This window comes from Cupressus sempervirens, chromosome 1 (assembly GCF_028749045.1).
Source record: "Cupressus sempervirens isolate cs-2001-9-10 chromosome 1, ASM2874904v1, whole genome shotgun sequence".
Classification (NCBI taxonomy): Eukaryota; Viridiplantae; Streptophyta; class Pinopsida; order Cupressales; family Cupressaceae; genus Cupressus; species Cupressus sempervirens.
Window position 1 is genome coordinate 799,663,324 of NC_143118.1, and position 17,397 is coordinate 799,680,720.

Consider the following 17,397-nt stretch of genomic DNA (forward strand, 5'->3'; position numbering starts at 1 on the left):
AAGAGAAGAAGTGCGATTTCTTTACTAGTTCCTTCTTAAACAATCCAACAATGGTTCCTGCAGTCCGCTCATGCCTTGACCCTGTAGAACTTTAGCCTATTTTTCAGATCGAAAGCACTCTCCTCCATAAAGCAAGATCGAGCAACATATCATATACGTATCAATAGACGGTCGAGAAACGGGAACGAATGCCATACGATTTAACAAGAATCATGGGAACAACTTGAATGATTGACTATAGGATGAGCTACTATTTGAAAAGAGGGGGAAACCAAGTGGGCGCAGTACCTCACTTTTTGATCTATTATTTGCATTGATCAATTTCAAAGACGAACAAGGGAATCCACTCACCAATCGGGAGATCATCGACAATTTCAATGGTTTGTTACATGCCTCTTATGAGAGCAAAAGCGGCAACGACGAACATGAAAAAAAGTTTCTTTTCATTAATTTGGAATGCTTGTTTTTCCAAAATTAGAATTAAAATAGGTATTTGAGCAATACCAACTATTTGGAAGGAACACTGAATCCTCAAATTGGGAGATAAATGAGGACACTGAATTCTAATTTTTCCGAATTCTAATTCTCATTTCGTCGACCCAAACAATGGATTATGATTTTTTTAGAATTGCAAATTCTAATTCCTGTTGATATCCATGAACCAAATGGGGCTTTATCGAATTTTCACAATCCATTAGCTTGTCCTCTTCATCACTTTTAAATTTAATGACATCTCTATTTTTTTCATTAGACTAGTGATCTATAAGTGAAAATGTAATAGAGTATCATGAATATAAGGTAAGGTAAGGTAAGGTGGTTTTATAGTCCACGACACTATGCCATAGTTTTTGGGTTTACATATGGTGACAGTGATATGGGACTACATCGTACTCTTTTCGAGAGGTGCTTGGTGCTACAAACGAGGTGTACATACCCTACCCCCAGTCGTATTTGAACTTGTGAATATAGAATATAATTCTAACTATTCTCCATAGAAATACACTATTTTATATTCATAATTTAACAGCCATAGGGTAGGAAATATTCTAGCAAACCCTCTTAATTACAGTAATCTAAAGCATTAAAAAACCCTCTTAAAAGGTTTCTTTTGGCAATACAAGCTGTATCAAATCGTGTAATGACAGGAACTGAACAAGCTTGAGAAATGCCATGTTTGAGCAAGAAAATGCAACTCTGTTAAAAATCTTCAGTGGGTGGTAGAATATGTAACTAGCTTGATCATGGTCTGCCGAGAGTTTTTCAATCCCATCAACACTAACATTGCAGAAAAGCAAAAGACATCTCCACTGAAAACTGAATAATCAATTTGTTTTCTAAATCATTCTCACCATTTCGAAAAGAATGATCTTTTAAACATAAACATAAATGCAGAACAAAGGAGGAGAACATCTTCCAAACAATGCAGAGATTACTTCCATTGGTCCACAAAACCCTCCTGAGTAAAACCCTAGTTCTAAACAACTGTCCAATAACAAATCCTTCCGGCAGAATCCTCCTTACAGCCCTAGTGCCTAGAAACTTATGCAATGGCAATGGTTCAGGAAAAGACCCAGATTGGAATCTCCCAGATCCATGGAAAGAGCTCTGGCAAAAGAGACAAGAAAACCTAGATTCTGATTCTTCCTTCGAACGTCCAGATTCATCATGGTCTCCACGAATAACAGAAGAAGAATCCGAAGAAGTAGAAGTCGTGGGTCGTCCCGTGGAAAGCATCGACCAGGGTTTAATTTCATTGGAGCCCAAAAAAGAAGAGAGGGCCAAGGAAGAATTATTTTTTGATGATGGCGAAGTATGGACCAAGATAGAGCAGCAATACAACGAAAACGTAGAGGCTATGGGCAGTATGGATGATAGGGTTGAGGAGATGGATGTTTTGTTGAGTCAGGTGAGGGAGCCCGGGCTGAGGGGAACTTATTTGATGGACTCAGAGAAGCAGGAAATGTACAGGCTACACAAAGAGAATCCCGAGGTTTATACTGTGGCTGGCTAAGGATTTTAGAGTCTTAAGATAGTGGGTTGAAGCGATTCTTTGGTTGAAGGAGGACCAGGAGGAGATCGAGAAAAAGACGGGGCCCTTGGATGATTCTGTGGAGCAGCTGCTTGATATGATAGCGGTTCCAGAGTAAGCTTTTCAAATTCTTTTTTACGAAACATTTAGTTTTTACCAGGAAAGTCCAATATAGAATGTAAAGTTGAACCCACGATCCTTGGTCACCACATTTACTTATAATATGACAATCTCCTTATTTATTTACTCCAATACCCAAATTTTAATGGCGTTTCCTGGTAACTATGGTTTTAAGTTTTTGAAAATTTGTGTGCTTGTTAAATTTTGAGTTTGGGTTTAAGCTAGGATAGCAGACTTAGTATGGTTCAGGTTGGGATGTATCTTTGATTGTTATTCAAAATCTGCCTTGACTGTTTGCTACAAATTGTATTGCATTCAACGCTGAACTTGATATTTGACGTCAACCCTTGCTTGTGACTTGGAAATTAATGATGGGTAAAGATATTTAGTGTCATGTTTGATTAAATTTGATCGCTAGAACAATTCTTAATGTCATTTAGATCAGTTGAACAAGGAACAAGATTCATTTGACGGCAATCAGTTGTTATAGAGGGAAACATGGCAACAGGATCATGCAACGGGTTGATATAAATCCCTCTGAAGCACGGGAGAGCCAATTCTGCACTTTGCAAATCTATTTTTTTTCTTATATGATTTGTAAGCGTTGAGGCATGCAAAAATACACCTGGCCATTGTTGAAAAATAAACACAGCACATCTGCTGGATAAATCAATTGCCTTATTACAAGGTGGGTAGGGATGACACTCTTGCTGGCCTGAAGTTCTTAAAATATTTGGCCTTTAAATTGCATTTTTTGGCTTGGAAAATCATGTGCTAAAAGCATAGAATAATAGTCTTAGGACAACATAATAGCTTCGCTAGGCTGCTAAAATTTGCAATATTAAAATTTAGCACACAATAGTATAAGAGGTGTCTGTTTGGCCTTGACATATTAGTTACGACTATTGGCCAACTGTCTAGAATGGGGTTCCAAAATTCTTTATTTCTTATCATCCATAACAAATCTATCGATGAATAGCAGAGCATTTTTTCTTGGATAAGAGTTAGAGTTGACAACTTCACAGAGTGAGATATGCACATTGGAGTAAATGAATTTCAATTCTATTAAGTAGCTTCTGGTTTTGATTGTGCATATTTTTTTAGCATCAACATTTCTGATCACACTCCATGATCCATCATTAGGATGTGAGAGTGCAAGAGATGTGAATTTATCAAAACCAAAAACTGCTAAATCAGAAACAACTGGATTGTGGAAATCTGATAACTTTGATATGAATTTCTGCTTATGCAATAATGAAGAACATATATTTCCATACTCATGTTACATGTGTGTGTATGCTCACACATATAATGTATGTATGTATATGATGGACACTATTTTTTTCTTATACGGGAGTTAGAGTTAACAATTTTAAGAAGACTAAAGAAATAATAACAAGCTTTAATTTGTTGCTGAGAATAAACACATCATCCAACCTTGGAGAAGTTCAATGATTTGATTTATATATCTCAACACTGCAAGTACAATCTAAATGAGGATTACAAAGTGTGCAACAATTATTACACAATTATATATAATTTAAGTAGTCCGCAGGGACTATCAAGTCCCATATCTAGATTTTTAATTAGTTGGATTGTACAATACACAAGCTAAGAGTATATGTTCGAGGTAAATTCTAAGGCTTCTAAGATTCTATCATTCAAAATTTCCAATTTCAATTACCTATTCCTAGAGTGGCTCGTGAAATCGATTGTTCTTGGCACTTCTTGCTGCATGAGCTCAATGGTTTATAACTAAGATTTGACATCAGTAGATTAAAATGAAAAGTTTAAGCTTTGTGAACTCAATTGTTCTTGCCGCTGAACTCAAGGGTTTATAACTAAGATTTGACATTAGTGGATCAAAGTCAAAAGTTATGTGCTAAGATGCTTTAATTTAGTGACAGGGTTCACTATTTATTCATGGCTGACAGAGGTCTTTGTCATTTGCCCTTCCTTGCCACTTTTTTGACATATGGAAAAAGGTCTCTACATATTAAAAATTTCTATGCTGTCCTTGAGAGGCATTTTGAAGGCAAAGTTAATGCATTGTAGCAGGCCATAAAACATTTTGACAAATTAAGTTATGCATATAATGGTAAAATAATGAATGTGTTATTAAATAGAGATCATAAATGGTCTATATATAGAAGTATACACAAGAATGTTTCTATAATGAACAAAGAGAGATAAATAAAAACATTCTAAAGAGAGAAAGAGAAAGTTTCCATATTGAACAAAGAGAGAATATGAAAATATGGAGTGACCATTAGAAATAGAAGTAAATCTATGGAAGAGAGACAAAATTAGAGAGAGATTTAACTCTAATACCCTCCTTTAGTGGTCAATCTAACTACAAAAAAAAAAACGAAACAAAGAACTATGAGCGAATCCTCAAAAAACGTAGAAGGCAGAGTTAGGCGGACTAGTGAGTTCTGTATGTTCTGCACTATTGGCCTGTGACTGAGACCCTTCTCGATTCCACTACTTAGAAGCAATGCGAGTCCTGCATTTTTGGATCACATGACAAAATTTGGGGCAATAGTTGCATTGGAGTTGCTTCTTCTTGGAGCTATCCAGAGATTGAGTAGATGCCTAAGATGGGCCTTTTATCATTGTGAAAGGATTGGGCTGAAAATGCTTATTCAGAGTATAGGATGAAGGAGCATTGCTACCAAACTGTTGTTTCCAACGGTCCTGTTGCAGAAGTTTGGTGCACAAATATGGAAATTTGAGGTCAACATTAGTTGAATTAACGTTGAGCATCTCAATAAAGTGCTCATGGGATGGTGGTAGACTTTTCAGAGCAATGACCACCATATCCTCTTCCTCTATTATACAACCAATGGCCTCAAGCTGATCTCTGATGTCCTTAATCTTTAGAAGATGTTCCTATCAAGACATGTGCTCATCTATAATAATAGAGAATAGTTGATTCTTCAGAAAGAAAGCTTTGCTTTTGTTTGATGCTTCATGGAAATCCTTAAGTATTTTCCAGATCTCTGTATTTCTCTTGGTGGATGACACTTGAGGCAGCTGATTATTAGTATCTGAAAGCTTAATGAGCATAATTGCTTCACGATTACGCTCATCAAACTTATTTTGAGTAGCATCGACTGTTGTAGGACAAATCTTGGTACCCAGAATAATCACCTCAAGGCGATGGTACTCGAAGATCATCATCATTCTCTACTTCTAGGTGTTGTAGTTCTTTCAATTGAATTGTTCTCAGCCTTCCAAGAGCAGATTGGTGAGAGATGCCATGACACGTTTTTGGTGAAAAAACGTGAATATCCCAAAAGGTACAAACTTTGAGGCTGATTGATGGAAGATATAGAAAAAATGAAAGGACACCTAGAAGAGAGCTCAAAAACTGAGAAAGAATCTGAAATTAGATTGTAAATCTGCTGGCTCAAAAACCAAGGCATGGAAAATGGTGCACCCAAAAAGACGGAGTTCAACCCAGTTGAGATCTATTTGCAAAAAGTTATTCAAAACGACAAAACACCTAAGAGTTTTGAAAGAAATCGTAAACCATTTTTTGGAAAAATGTGATGTCCCCCATTATAGAATTGGAAAAATTCATAAGGGGACATTACAAAAAACCAAAAAATTGCAAGGTTGACTGTTAAAAAGGTGGAAACAAGATAGTTGGCCGCAGATCAAGACAAAAGGTTGTAGGAAAACCCTAAATGCTGCCAATAGTAGATATGCAAAAAAAAGCAGTTTAAAAAACCCACCAGCAATGGCTGCAATTTGTAGAGAAACAACAAGCAGAAAGAAAATAGTTTAAGGGTGGCAATGTGCAAAAATAAAACCACAATAAGAGGGCAAGATGACACTTGACAAACACGACTAGGCAAAGCCGGTTGGTGCGTTCAAACAAACACAAGCAAGGAGGGGAACATGTGCTGAAAATTTCAGGAAAAAAATGACGCCAAAAACAAGGGGTTCCAAACCAAGGAAACAATGTCCTCAGAAGCAACATGAGTTGCAGATTGAAACTGATGCCCCATCAGACATAATTTGTAGAAGAAAAAAATGTTGCTAAGAAACCCTACTCAGGTTTGAAGAAAAAAACAAATTCTTGCAAAGAAAATAAAATTGAACACACCCAAGCAAAGGATGTTGAAAACCTCAAGTCTAAAATTTCATGAAGAAATTAAAGATTTTTCAAAACCTATTTCGAAAAATAACTCCAAAAAATTCAATAATGAAATTATTATTTTTCAAAAAAAAAAAAAACTTTGATACAATATTTGTTAGCTTGTGGTGGCTGATCAGGAAAGTACTACAGTCACCATGTATCCTCGCAAAATTATTTTTCCAGCTTTTTTTCCAAGGGCTGACATGTAATTATTCTAGCCCTAATTTTGTTAGTGGCAAAAACCTTGTATCGAATGGCTTAGGGTTAGGAATCTTTTATATGTGATGATGAGATAGTAGCTTCTTGTAGTGGTATTGAGTTGTAATCATGATTGTAATCACTGGATAATAGAATATTGGACTTGTTGTTGGTGGCTGTAGCCCAGCTTGGGTGAACCACATTAAATCTTTCCATCTTTGTTCTCTTCTATGTGCTTTATAATTTTTTGATACTAGATATATTTGCATGTAATTGTTATTTGTGTCTTTAATCCTAACAAGTGGTATCAGAGCAAGGTTATTTCAGTTATCCTCTGCAAGAAGGTCTCATGGTTGAGTAGGAGCAATGACAGACAAGGATAAGTTGAAGGTTGAGAAATTTAATAGTATAATTTTCAGTTATGGAAATGCAAATGAAGGACTATCTTTATCAAAAGGATTTATGGTGGCCATTGGAAGGGAAATTAAAGAAAGAGGCAACTATGACAGATGAGGAGTGGGATATTTTGGACAAAAAGGCACTTGGAAGTATTCGTGTATGCCTGGTGCAATCAGTGACATTTAATATTACAAAAGCAAAGATGATGGAAGAGTTGATGCAAACACTAGCAAAGTTGTATGAAAAGCCTTTCGCTTCAAAAAAGGTATTTTTCATGAAGTGTTTATTTACTATGAATATGGTAGAAGGTGGATCTATTGCAGCTCATTTAAATGAGTTCAATACAGATACAAGTCAGTTATCTTTTATAAATGTCAATTTTGATGACGAGATTAGGGCTCTTTTGATTCTATGTTCTTTGCCTAGAAGTTGGAATGTCTTGGTAATAGCTATGAGTAACTCTGTTTCAGGTTCTAATTCCCTAAAATTTATGATGTTGTTGGTTTTATTCTGAGTGATTAAAGTTGTAGGAAAAGCTTAGGTGGATCTACATCAGGAAGTGTCTTGAACACACTAAGTAGAGGAAGAACAAATGAGAGAGGAAACAATTATGGAAATCAAGAGGAAAATCAAAGGGAAAGAGGTCTCAATCCAGGGGACCAAGAGATTGTTGGTACTGTGAGAAACCAGGGCATAAAAAGAAAGATTGTTGGTCTCAGAAGAACAATGAAGGAGGCAAATGTGGTAAGTAATAAATCCGAAGAGAATGCTTTGCTTCATTCTTGAAAAAAATGTCGATGATTCATGGGTTTTCGATTCAAGGGCTTCATTTCATGCTTCTCTCCATAGAGGTTATTTTCTTGATTATGTCCAAGGGAACTTTGGGCTAGTTTATTTGGGAGATAATGATCCTTGTCAAATTGTTGGGAAAGGGAAAATAAAGATTAAGTTATAGAATGAGAATCATTGGCTATTACAAGAGGGAAGACATGTTCCAAGGCTGAGTAGGAATTTAATTTTAGTAGGGCAACTAAGTGATGAGGGTTGCATAGTTACTTTTAATGATAAAAGTTGGAAGGTTTCAAAAGGTTCCTTAGTAGTAGCAAAATGTGTGAAAGTAGGCACATTATATCTTTGCACAGGTCACACTAGTCCTACTTTAATTGTTTTAGAGAAAAATGAATGTTCAGAAATAGTTGTTGCAGTTGAACATAGAGAACAAATAGTTATTGTAGATAAACAACAATATGGCACGACAATCTTGGATACATAAGTGAGAAAGTTATGAAAGTAAATCATTCACAAAAAGTTTTATGAGGTTTGAAATGTGTTAATATGGATTTCTGTGAAAGTTGTGTGAATGGAAAGCAAAAGAGAGTGAGTTTTGTGAAGAGTGGGAAGGAAAAGAAAAATGAGAAGTTAGAGTTTGTGCATACATATGTATGGGTATCAACTCAAGTATATTCACTTGGAGGCTCTCATTATCATGTTACATACATTGATGATGCAACTAGGAAAGTATGAGTTTATTTTCTTAGACATAAATCTGATGTATTTCAAACTTATTAGAAATGGAAATGTTTGGTTGAGAACAAGACTGGTAAAAGATTAAAATGTCTCATATCCAATAATGACAGTGAACACTGCAACCAAGAATTTGAAGATTATCGTTCCACTAATGGTATTTGTTGGCAGAAAACTATTCCAAGGAGCCCACAAGAAAATGGAGTGGCTGAACGCATGAATAGGGCAATAATGAAGCATGCAAGGAGTATGAGGTTGCATGCTAAACTTGTGGGTAGAGGTTATCAATAGTGTTGTTTATTTGATTAATAGAGGTTTTTGTACTACTTTGGGCTGTGGTATTTCAAGAGAAGCATGGATTGGTAAGAAGACGAGTTATTCTTCTCTCAAAACGTTCGATTGTGAATCATTTGCACATATAGATTCTAAAAATAGAACCAAGCTGAAAGCTAAGTCAAGGAAATGTGTATTTGTTGGATATGACATTGATGAATTTTGTTATAGTCTTTGGGATTTTGAAAATCATAAAATTGTAAAAACCAAGGATGCCATATTAAATGACAAAGTGTCGTACAAAGATCTGTTGTAGTAGCATGAGAAGACAAAAAAAGATTATGTAGTGGTGGATGATACTCAAAAGGATGATGTTCCAATAGTCCCTCATGCTCCATAACAACAACGACGAAAAATACAACGAACCCCGATGAGTTTTAGACAGTCAAGAAGGTTAAGTACACCTCCAAATTTTTTTTCTACCTCTTTATATTTTATTTTATTAATAGATGTTGGTGAACTTGAATGTTATGATAAAACTGTGTAGGTGGATACAAAGCTTTAGTGGGAATCTACAATGACAGAAGAAATGGACTCCTTGCTAAAAAACTAGACTTGGGATTTATGTAAGTTGCCTGTAGGTAAAAGGGCGTTGTAGAATAAATGGGTTTACAGGCTGAAAGAAGAGGATAGAGGTAAGAAAAAATTAAAAGCTAAGTTAATTGTAAAAGGATTTGCACAAAGAAAGGACATTGATTTTGATGAGATAGTTTCTCCAGCTATTGAAATTGTTAATGTTTTAGCATTAGTAGAAGTAAAGCATTGATTATTTGATATATTAATTTGTGTTTATGTTTTTCAGATAAATTGTTATTGGTGATTCATATATACATAATATATATTATATATTATGTATTATATATCTCATATATATAATATATATATGATATATTTAATATAATATGTATTATATATATATTATGCATTATATATAATAATATAATAATATAATAATATAATAATATAATAATATAATCTTATATTACATATATGGTTAATATATTAATATTATATATATATAAGATGAGTTATGCATATAGTTATTTATAAACTAAATGGTGATTAACTATAGAGACATGTCTCCTCCTCTCATATTATACATATATGAGATCCAAATCTGCATTTGTAAATCATCAATTACAATGGCAATGAAAGTACATTTACAGAAATGATCTCAGTTACTTTAACATGGTATTAGAGCCAACTGCAAATGCAATAATAAATAAGAGATAGGGAGAAAGAAGTACCATAAGATTTGTAGAACAATATCATTCTCTATTAGAAACGACTGTTTTCAAACTAGTACAATATCATAGGAGTGAAGTGCGGTGCTTGAGGAAGATAATTATTTAAGATTCACGTATCATAAGGAATATCGTTGTAGAGAATACAGTTTTATGAAAAGTAACCTGATGTGTTTGATGAAATCCTCCTGGAAGGAACGAATCTGAATTCATTAGTCTTGTCAATTTTTGAAACATGATTGTGCACTTTGTAATGCTGATAACCTAGAACTTGCTGAATGATGAGAATCTTGGCTCGGTAAGCATGACAGCTCATGGGGATCATTTTTTGACAACGTCTTATGGGAATATCATAGAAAAGTATAAGAATTGTTTTTGCACAACATGAATCAAATCATCACCTGCCTAGTGCAAAGTGTACAGGAATCAAATAATATGTGTTTGAAGAAAATGGTGAAGCTCAGAGTCTTGGTTACGCAAGGATTGAATGTTGGTGGAGATCAGCATTGAAACAAATTCATCAAGCATGACACACTGATGGTGAAATTGAGCGCATGCAATCCATGGATAGGAACCGATGAGTATTTGATAATATGTCATACCAAATCCGCAATGTGGTCACTAATAAATAATACTGAATGGTGAATAGCGCCACATAAGGGAGTTCATAGCTATTAACAGGAAATAATCAAGCATTATTTGTGAGGGGAGATTTAAACAAGGAAAGGACAACCGCTTAATCTATAAGTTGCCTGCAGTCCATCACTATAACTTACAATTTATATGCATTAAAATGATGACATAATCTTCAGACATTTGCAGGAATCAATATTTATCCACATATGCGTTTATAATCTGTTTTAGGCGCTACATTTTCAAATGTCACATGATACTTGAACTGTTGTTTCAATATCTTGAACAACATTAGACAAGGCTCAATGCTTATTTTGATGCTAGAAGGGTCTCACACAACCAACTTGTATGCAACGTTGAGCGTGTTGTACATAGACGATGCAATGGGGAGTCGAGAAATTTGTTCTTCTATGTAAATACAGAGAGACTAGATATAGTCGATGTAGTCTTGAGGTTCAATACCACTCACACCGTCCATGGTGGAAGGCCAATGAGAGAGGACAGTACAAGGAGGGAAAACAATAGTGACACGGACCAAGTATTAAGTGCTTAGGATGATGTTATACGCTTGCAAGGTGTGCATTCAAGGGATACCTCCAAGTGGGAAATAACACGATTTATGCAAACTTTGCCCCTTAACCTTGGAAACAAATAAGAAAGGGGGTACCATGGAGAATTCAAGCGGAGGACAGCACTTTTAAGGCAAATACCAAGGAGGGACCATGTGCAAGTCAAACAATTGACCATATGGACTTCGATATCCACAAGGTAGGTAGAGAATTGGAGGTATATATATATATAAAATTAGTAACATCTATCATTAAATAATAAATGATTTAGATGTGAGTGGCTAATAATTAGTGACTTGTTGGTATTATTGTCGTGAGTTACTAATATTATTATTTGGAATGAAATATGAAATAATATTATAATCAAGGAAAAGAATTATTAATGAATAATAATATCATAGAGTGAATTGTTTTATTCTAAAGGAATAATATTTAAACTACTATGATTATTACAAAAACTTGATTATTCTCTGTACTATTGTTATTATTGTTTTTTATTATTATAGTAGTTTCTCTCTTTTTTTAAAAATTTCAATATGTACTATAAGAGATATGTGCTGTGCCTTGATTTTTTTCTTCTGAGAATGCTATTGAAGGAAAAGCAAGATAGATATCACATTGAGAGGGAGCTTGACATTTCATTTGAGGCTCTTGTAGAGCAAGGAGAAATTGTGAAGGGGAGCAGTGTGATAGAATGTAATAAATGAGCTTCATTGAGTTTTGAGAGAATTGGTCATCACACATGCTACAGAATATGGTGAAGGGTTTTCTTCTAAAACACCCACATATGGAGAAATATAATTAGTTCCATTTTCGTCATCGTGGATGGAGAAAGGTAAAATTAGGTATCATTATACTTGTTTGGTATATATCATCATATTTAAATTTAATTTAATTTAGAAACATGGCATTATCGTATTCCTTTATGAATATATATGATGAAGAATTATATATATGTAATAAGTTAAAGGGACATATAATTGTTATTAGAATAATAACATTAATTTTGATTATTATCATTATGATCATTCATTTTAATTTGTATAGTATGGTGAGATAATATAAACCTAAATATGTGATCTCTAGTAATGGACATATATGTCTTTCAATATCATAATTGTTTTGATAATGAAATATGTATAAATGGAAGAATTAGATAATATAATTTCTATTGGACATTCTTTATAAGGAAGATATAAGGAATGTAATTAATCAAGTATCTATGAGAGCATTAATCTATCAACAGTGTCAAAATGGATCATGTATTGTTTAAAGGGCATCAACATTTGACTACATAAGTGTTTTTTAAAGCAAAATTTCTAAGTACTATATTCCTAAAGATGTAAATCTCTCTTAATTGTATTTTATTATAAGGGCTTTTCACCTTGATCTTTTCCTCTAAGTATGTTCTTGCAGGAAAGGGGAATTGATATTAGATTATAATAGTCTGACATTTCATTAGAGACAACCTTAAAAGAGAGAGAGTAGATAGGGGATGTGATTCAATCAATCTTCAGTGATCTCGATCATATTGAATCAGAGGGAGTAAACCATGTTGTGATAGAATCTTAAATGATCAATAAATTGTAACAGTCAAGAGGACTATAATTCATGCAACCCTGTAATTTTAATGGGCCTACACTTGTGTACATCATATGAAAGTGGTGACTTAATTTGAACCATCTACGATAAATGATACTTGACGTATGAGTTATAGAGGCATTCAAGTGGTACAGTCATACTCAATCAAGATATTGGCGTATAATGGATGAGTTTGTGTTTGCTTCTAAATGAATGTTTGGATTTTCATTGGATAAAAAGAGCAAGTTCGAACTTAGAAAGAAGTTATCATATTTGATACAAAACAATATAAGAATGAGTGGGAATTTTACATTGTGGGGGGAATAATAGTCAATGTTCCATTCCCACTTGAACCATCCTTAGAAAAGGAGATATTCCATTACCCTCTTGGGGCAGATAAGTACTTGTATCTTTTACGTTTATCTATTCATTTATTAAGGGTTATTTGCTTTAATCTTTTCCTTTATGTTTGAGGATATTCTTACAGGAAAAGAAGGTTGGTACTTCAAATATGCTACTAAATATTGTGTAGACTAAATCTAATGATAGTAGTTCCCAAGACCCTGATGATCAAGATGGATCTTGATGCAAGTATCTTTGATGATTGAGATTATGAGATTCTTCTACATTAAGAGGGAGTATGACACTTCATCAAAGGCAATGCTAGAGTTTAGAAGATTGATACTTAGAGGGAGTCTAGAAATCCATGTGGGTGACTGCATGATGTTGATGGGCCTACTCCTACATATATCATGAGGGAGTGATGAGTTTGACAAGCATCTTTGGGAAAAGAGAGTTTTTGAGGAAGTAACAAGAGGACTTGACATCCCATGATCAATATTCAAAGGAGAAATTTTGAGATGCAATCCCTTATGGATGATATCTTCTCTATGAGGAGAAGTTCTAAAGGGAAATGTTAAATTGAAATATTTCAAAGGTAAAAATTGATATGTTGATTTCAATCTATATCTGGTTATATAATTGTTGTTTCAGATATGTAATGACAGGTGACGATCTTTCATTGGCATATATAAACAAAAGGTAATCATTGTAAGGTGACGATCTTACATATTGATAGGCCTGTTATCATGGTTCTTTGGGCCAGAATCTGCCAGACAACATGATAACAAACATAAGGTAATCTTTGTAAGGTGACAATTTTACAAATGATAGTTTTGTTATCATGTACATCTCTAGATATTGTTTTCGGACAATTAGAGATCATGGGTAATAGATCTATTATGTCATCATGGACATCTCTAGACATTGCTTGAGTGCAAATAGAGATCATGAGTGTGTTATGGGCATCTCTAGACATTGCTTAAGTGCAAGTAGAGATCATATTTGTATCATGAACATCTCTAGACATTGCTTAAGTGCAAGTAGAGATCATGAATGTGTTATGGGCATCTCTAGACATTGTTTAAGTGCAAGTAGAGATCATGAGTGTGTCATGAACATCTCTAGACATTGCTTAAGTGCAAGTAGAGATCATGAACTGCAGATGTGTCATGGACATCTCTAGACATTGCTTAAGTGCAAGTAGAGATCCTGAAAATTTTAATCACTATGGACATCTCTAGACATTGCTTAAGTGCAAGTAGAGATCATAGGAAATACTTTATGTTGCTAAGAGATTTTAATATACATTGTGTTCATTAGATAATGATTCTAATTCTAATCTAATGATGTTTTACTTCTCCCTTGCTAAAGAGGGAGTGTTAATGTTTTAGCATCAGTAGAAGTAAAGCATTGATTATTTGATATATTAATCTGTGTTTATGTTTTTCAGAGAAATTGTTATTGGTGATTCTTATATATATAATATATATTATATATTATGCATTATATATCTCATATATATAATATATATATGATATATGTAATATAATATGTATTATATATATTATGCATTATATATTATTATATAATAAATTAATAATATAATCTTATATTACATATATGGTTAATATATTAATATTATATATATAAGATGAGTTATGCATGTAGTTATTTATAAACTAAATGGTGATTAACTATAGAGACATGTCTCCTCTCATATTATACATATATGAGATCCAAATCTGCATTTGGAAATCATCAATTACAATGGCAATGAAAGTACATTTGCAGAAACGATCTCAGTTACTTTAACAAAAATGACTTCTATTTGTATTGTTTAAAATATTGTGGCTACTGAAAATTTGCATTTGGAGCAGCTTGGTTAAAATAACTTTTCTTCTTAGTGATTTCGATGAAGAAATATATATGGAACAACTATAGGGAGTTGAGTTCAAAGGTAAGGAGAACTTAGTGTGCAGATTGAAGAAAAGTATTAATGGCATGAAGCAAGCACCTCAACAATGGTATCTTAAACTTGATAGTTCTATGAATGAGCACGGTAACATTAAGTGTCATTCAGAGCATTGTGTTTATTTTAAGAGGTTGGATGATGAAAACTACATTATTTTATGTTTATATGATGATGATATGCTTGTAGTTGGGTCTAACATGGATCGCGTCAAGAGTTTGAAGAAATAGTTAGCACAATCCTTCGCTATGATGGATTTTGGGGCAGCAAAATAAATTCTTGGTATGGCAATGTTTATGTATGAAGAATGTCAAAGCTGCCAGTACAACTTTGCCTGGTTATTTGAAATTGACTAAGGAGATGTGTTTAGAGACAATTGAAGAGGAGGATAAAATGTCCAAGGTCCCTTTTGCTTCAGCTGTAGGAAGTTTAATGTATGCTATGGTATGTACTAGGCTAGATATTGCACATGTATTGGGAGTTGTTAGTAAGTATATGAGGCATCTTGAGATTGAGCATTGGAATGCAATTAAATAGATTCTCATATATTTGTGAAGAACATCTAGTAAATGTTTACATTTTGGGGGCTTTACTATTGATTAACTAGGCTATGTTGACTCAAATTTAGTAGGGGATCTAGATACCAGGTCGAGTACTATAAGATATGTGTATTTCCTGTTGATGGGACAATAATGAGTTGGATTTCTCAGTTACAAAAGGTGAATGCTTTATCCACTACACAGGCTGAGTATGTTGCTGCTATAGAGGCATCCAAGGAGATGATATGGCTTCAGTTCTTCATGGAAAATTGGGACACCCACAAAGAGACAATTAATTGTTTACAAATAGCCAGAGTGTCATTCATCTTGCGAAGAATTCAGATCTACATTCAAAGACTAAACACATATAATTGTGATACAATTTCATTCATTCAATTTTGGACGATGGAGAATAAAATCTGGACAAGATACATACAAATGATAATCTAATAGATATGTTTATAAAGGCAATGACAAGGGAGAAGTTGAACTCCTTTTCAGCTTCTGTTGGTCTTCTTGACTAAACAAAATAAAGGAATAGTTGAGTCCAGGGTGATTCGATTCAATGGGAACCTCGTAGGATAGCGCTATTGTTATAGGATCAATCTCCAAGTGGGAGGTTGTTGTTTGGTGTGGAGCCTGATCAGTCACCAAGTGGGAGATTGTTAGCTTATGGTGGCTAATCAAGAAAGTACTGTACACTCACCATGTTTCCTGGTAGGGGTTCGGGGTTAACATGTTATAATCATTCTAGTCCTAATTTTGTTAACGACAAAAAACTTGTATAAAATGGCTTAGGGTTAAGGATTTTTTTATATGTGATGATGAGATAGTAGCTTTTTGCAGAGTTTTTGAGTTGTAAGGGATTGCAGATTGTAATCACTGGATAATAAAAATATTGGACTTGCTGTTGGTGGATGTAGCAGGGATTGGGTAAACCATGTTAAATCTTTGTGTCTTGTGTTCTCTTTTGTGTGCTTTATTGTTTTTTGATACTATATATATTTGCATGTAATTGTTATTTCTATCTCTTTAATCCTAACAATATTATGGTAAAATAATGAATGCGTTATTAAATAGAGATCGTAATGATCTATATATACAAGTATACACAAGAATGTTTCTATAATGAACAAAAAGAGAAATAGAAACATTTTGAAGAGAGAAAGAGAAAGTTTCCATATTGAACAAAGAGAGAATATGGAAACATAGAAGAGGAGTGACCATGGGAAACAAAAGTAAATCTATAGAAGAAAAACAAAATTAGAGAGATTGCCATCAAGGCAAGGCAGATGATAGAAAGTTCTCCCTATATTTTAAATTTGGAAACTGAACAAACTCTACTAGGTTATAAGAATATGTTAGGGGAATTTAAATAAATCCTTGTCCTAGTATTAATGTTTTTAGTATATCGAGACTTTAATTTTTAAAGAACTTTGACATCTTGGAATTCAAGCTACCAAATATTTCACCAAATTCTTAAAATTGTTTAGGATAAAAAGTTTTTAACTATTAACTAAATCTATGTACAAAATTTAAGAAATTTTCTTTCTGAGATGGTCAATCCACTGAAACTTACAAATTCTTTTGATCTATATGTTGATTGTCCATGCATTGTATAGATGGAAGAAAATAGGATCTTCTCTCAGACTATTCTCCTTAAAAGTGTTTTGTCATAATTAATAATCCAATAAGCCCAAAAATCATGAATTAAGCTTCTTAGTTCTATGAGACATGCTCAAATGTGCATTGTCAATTACTGGTTCACGA

At 33.7% G+C, this 17,397-nt stretch overlaps 1 protein-coding gene across 1 annotated transcript in view; it reads left to right on the forward strand.

Moving 5' to 3' along the window:
• The first annotated feature begins 1,284 nt into the window (after window positions 1-1,284).
• The window catches only part of LOC149580296 (protein GAMETE CELL DEFECTIVE 1, mitochondrial-like), a 33,267-nt gene continuing 17,154 nt past the window's right edge, over window positions 1,285-17,397 (forward strand). Inside the window, 2 exon segments of the mRNA XM_089790242.1 lie at window positions 1,285-2,001; window positions 2,003-2,143. Coding sequence (XP_089646368.1) covers window positions 1,421-2,001; window positions 2,003-2,143 — 722 coding nt within the window. The 5' untranslated portion in view covers window positions 1,285-1,420.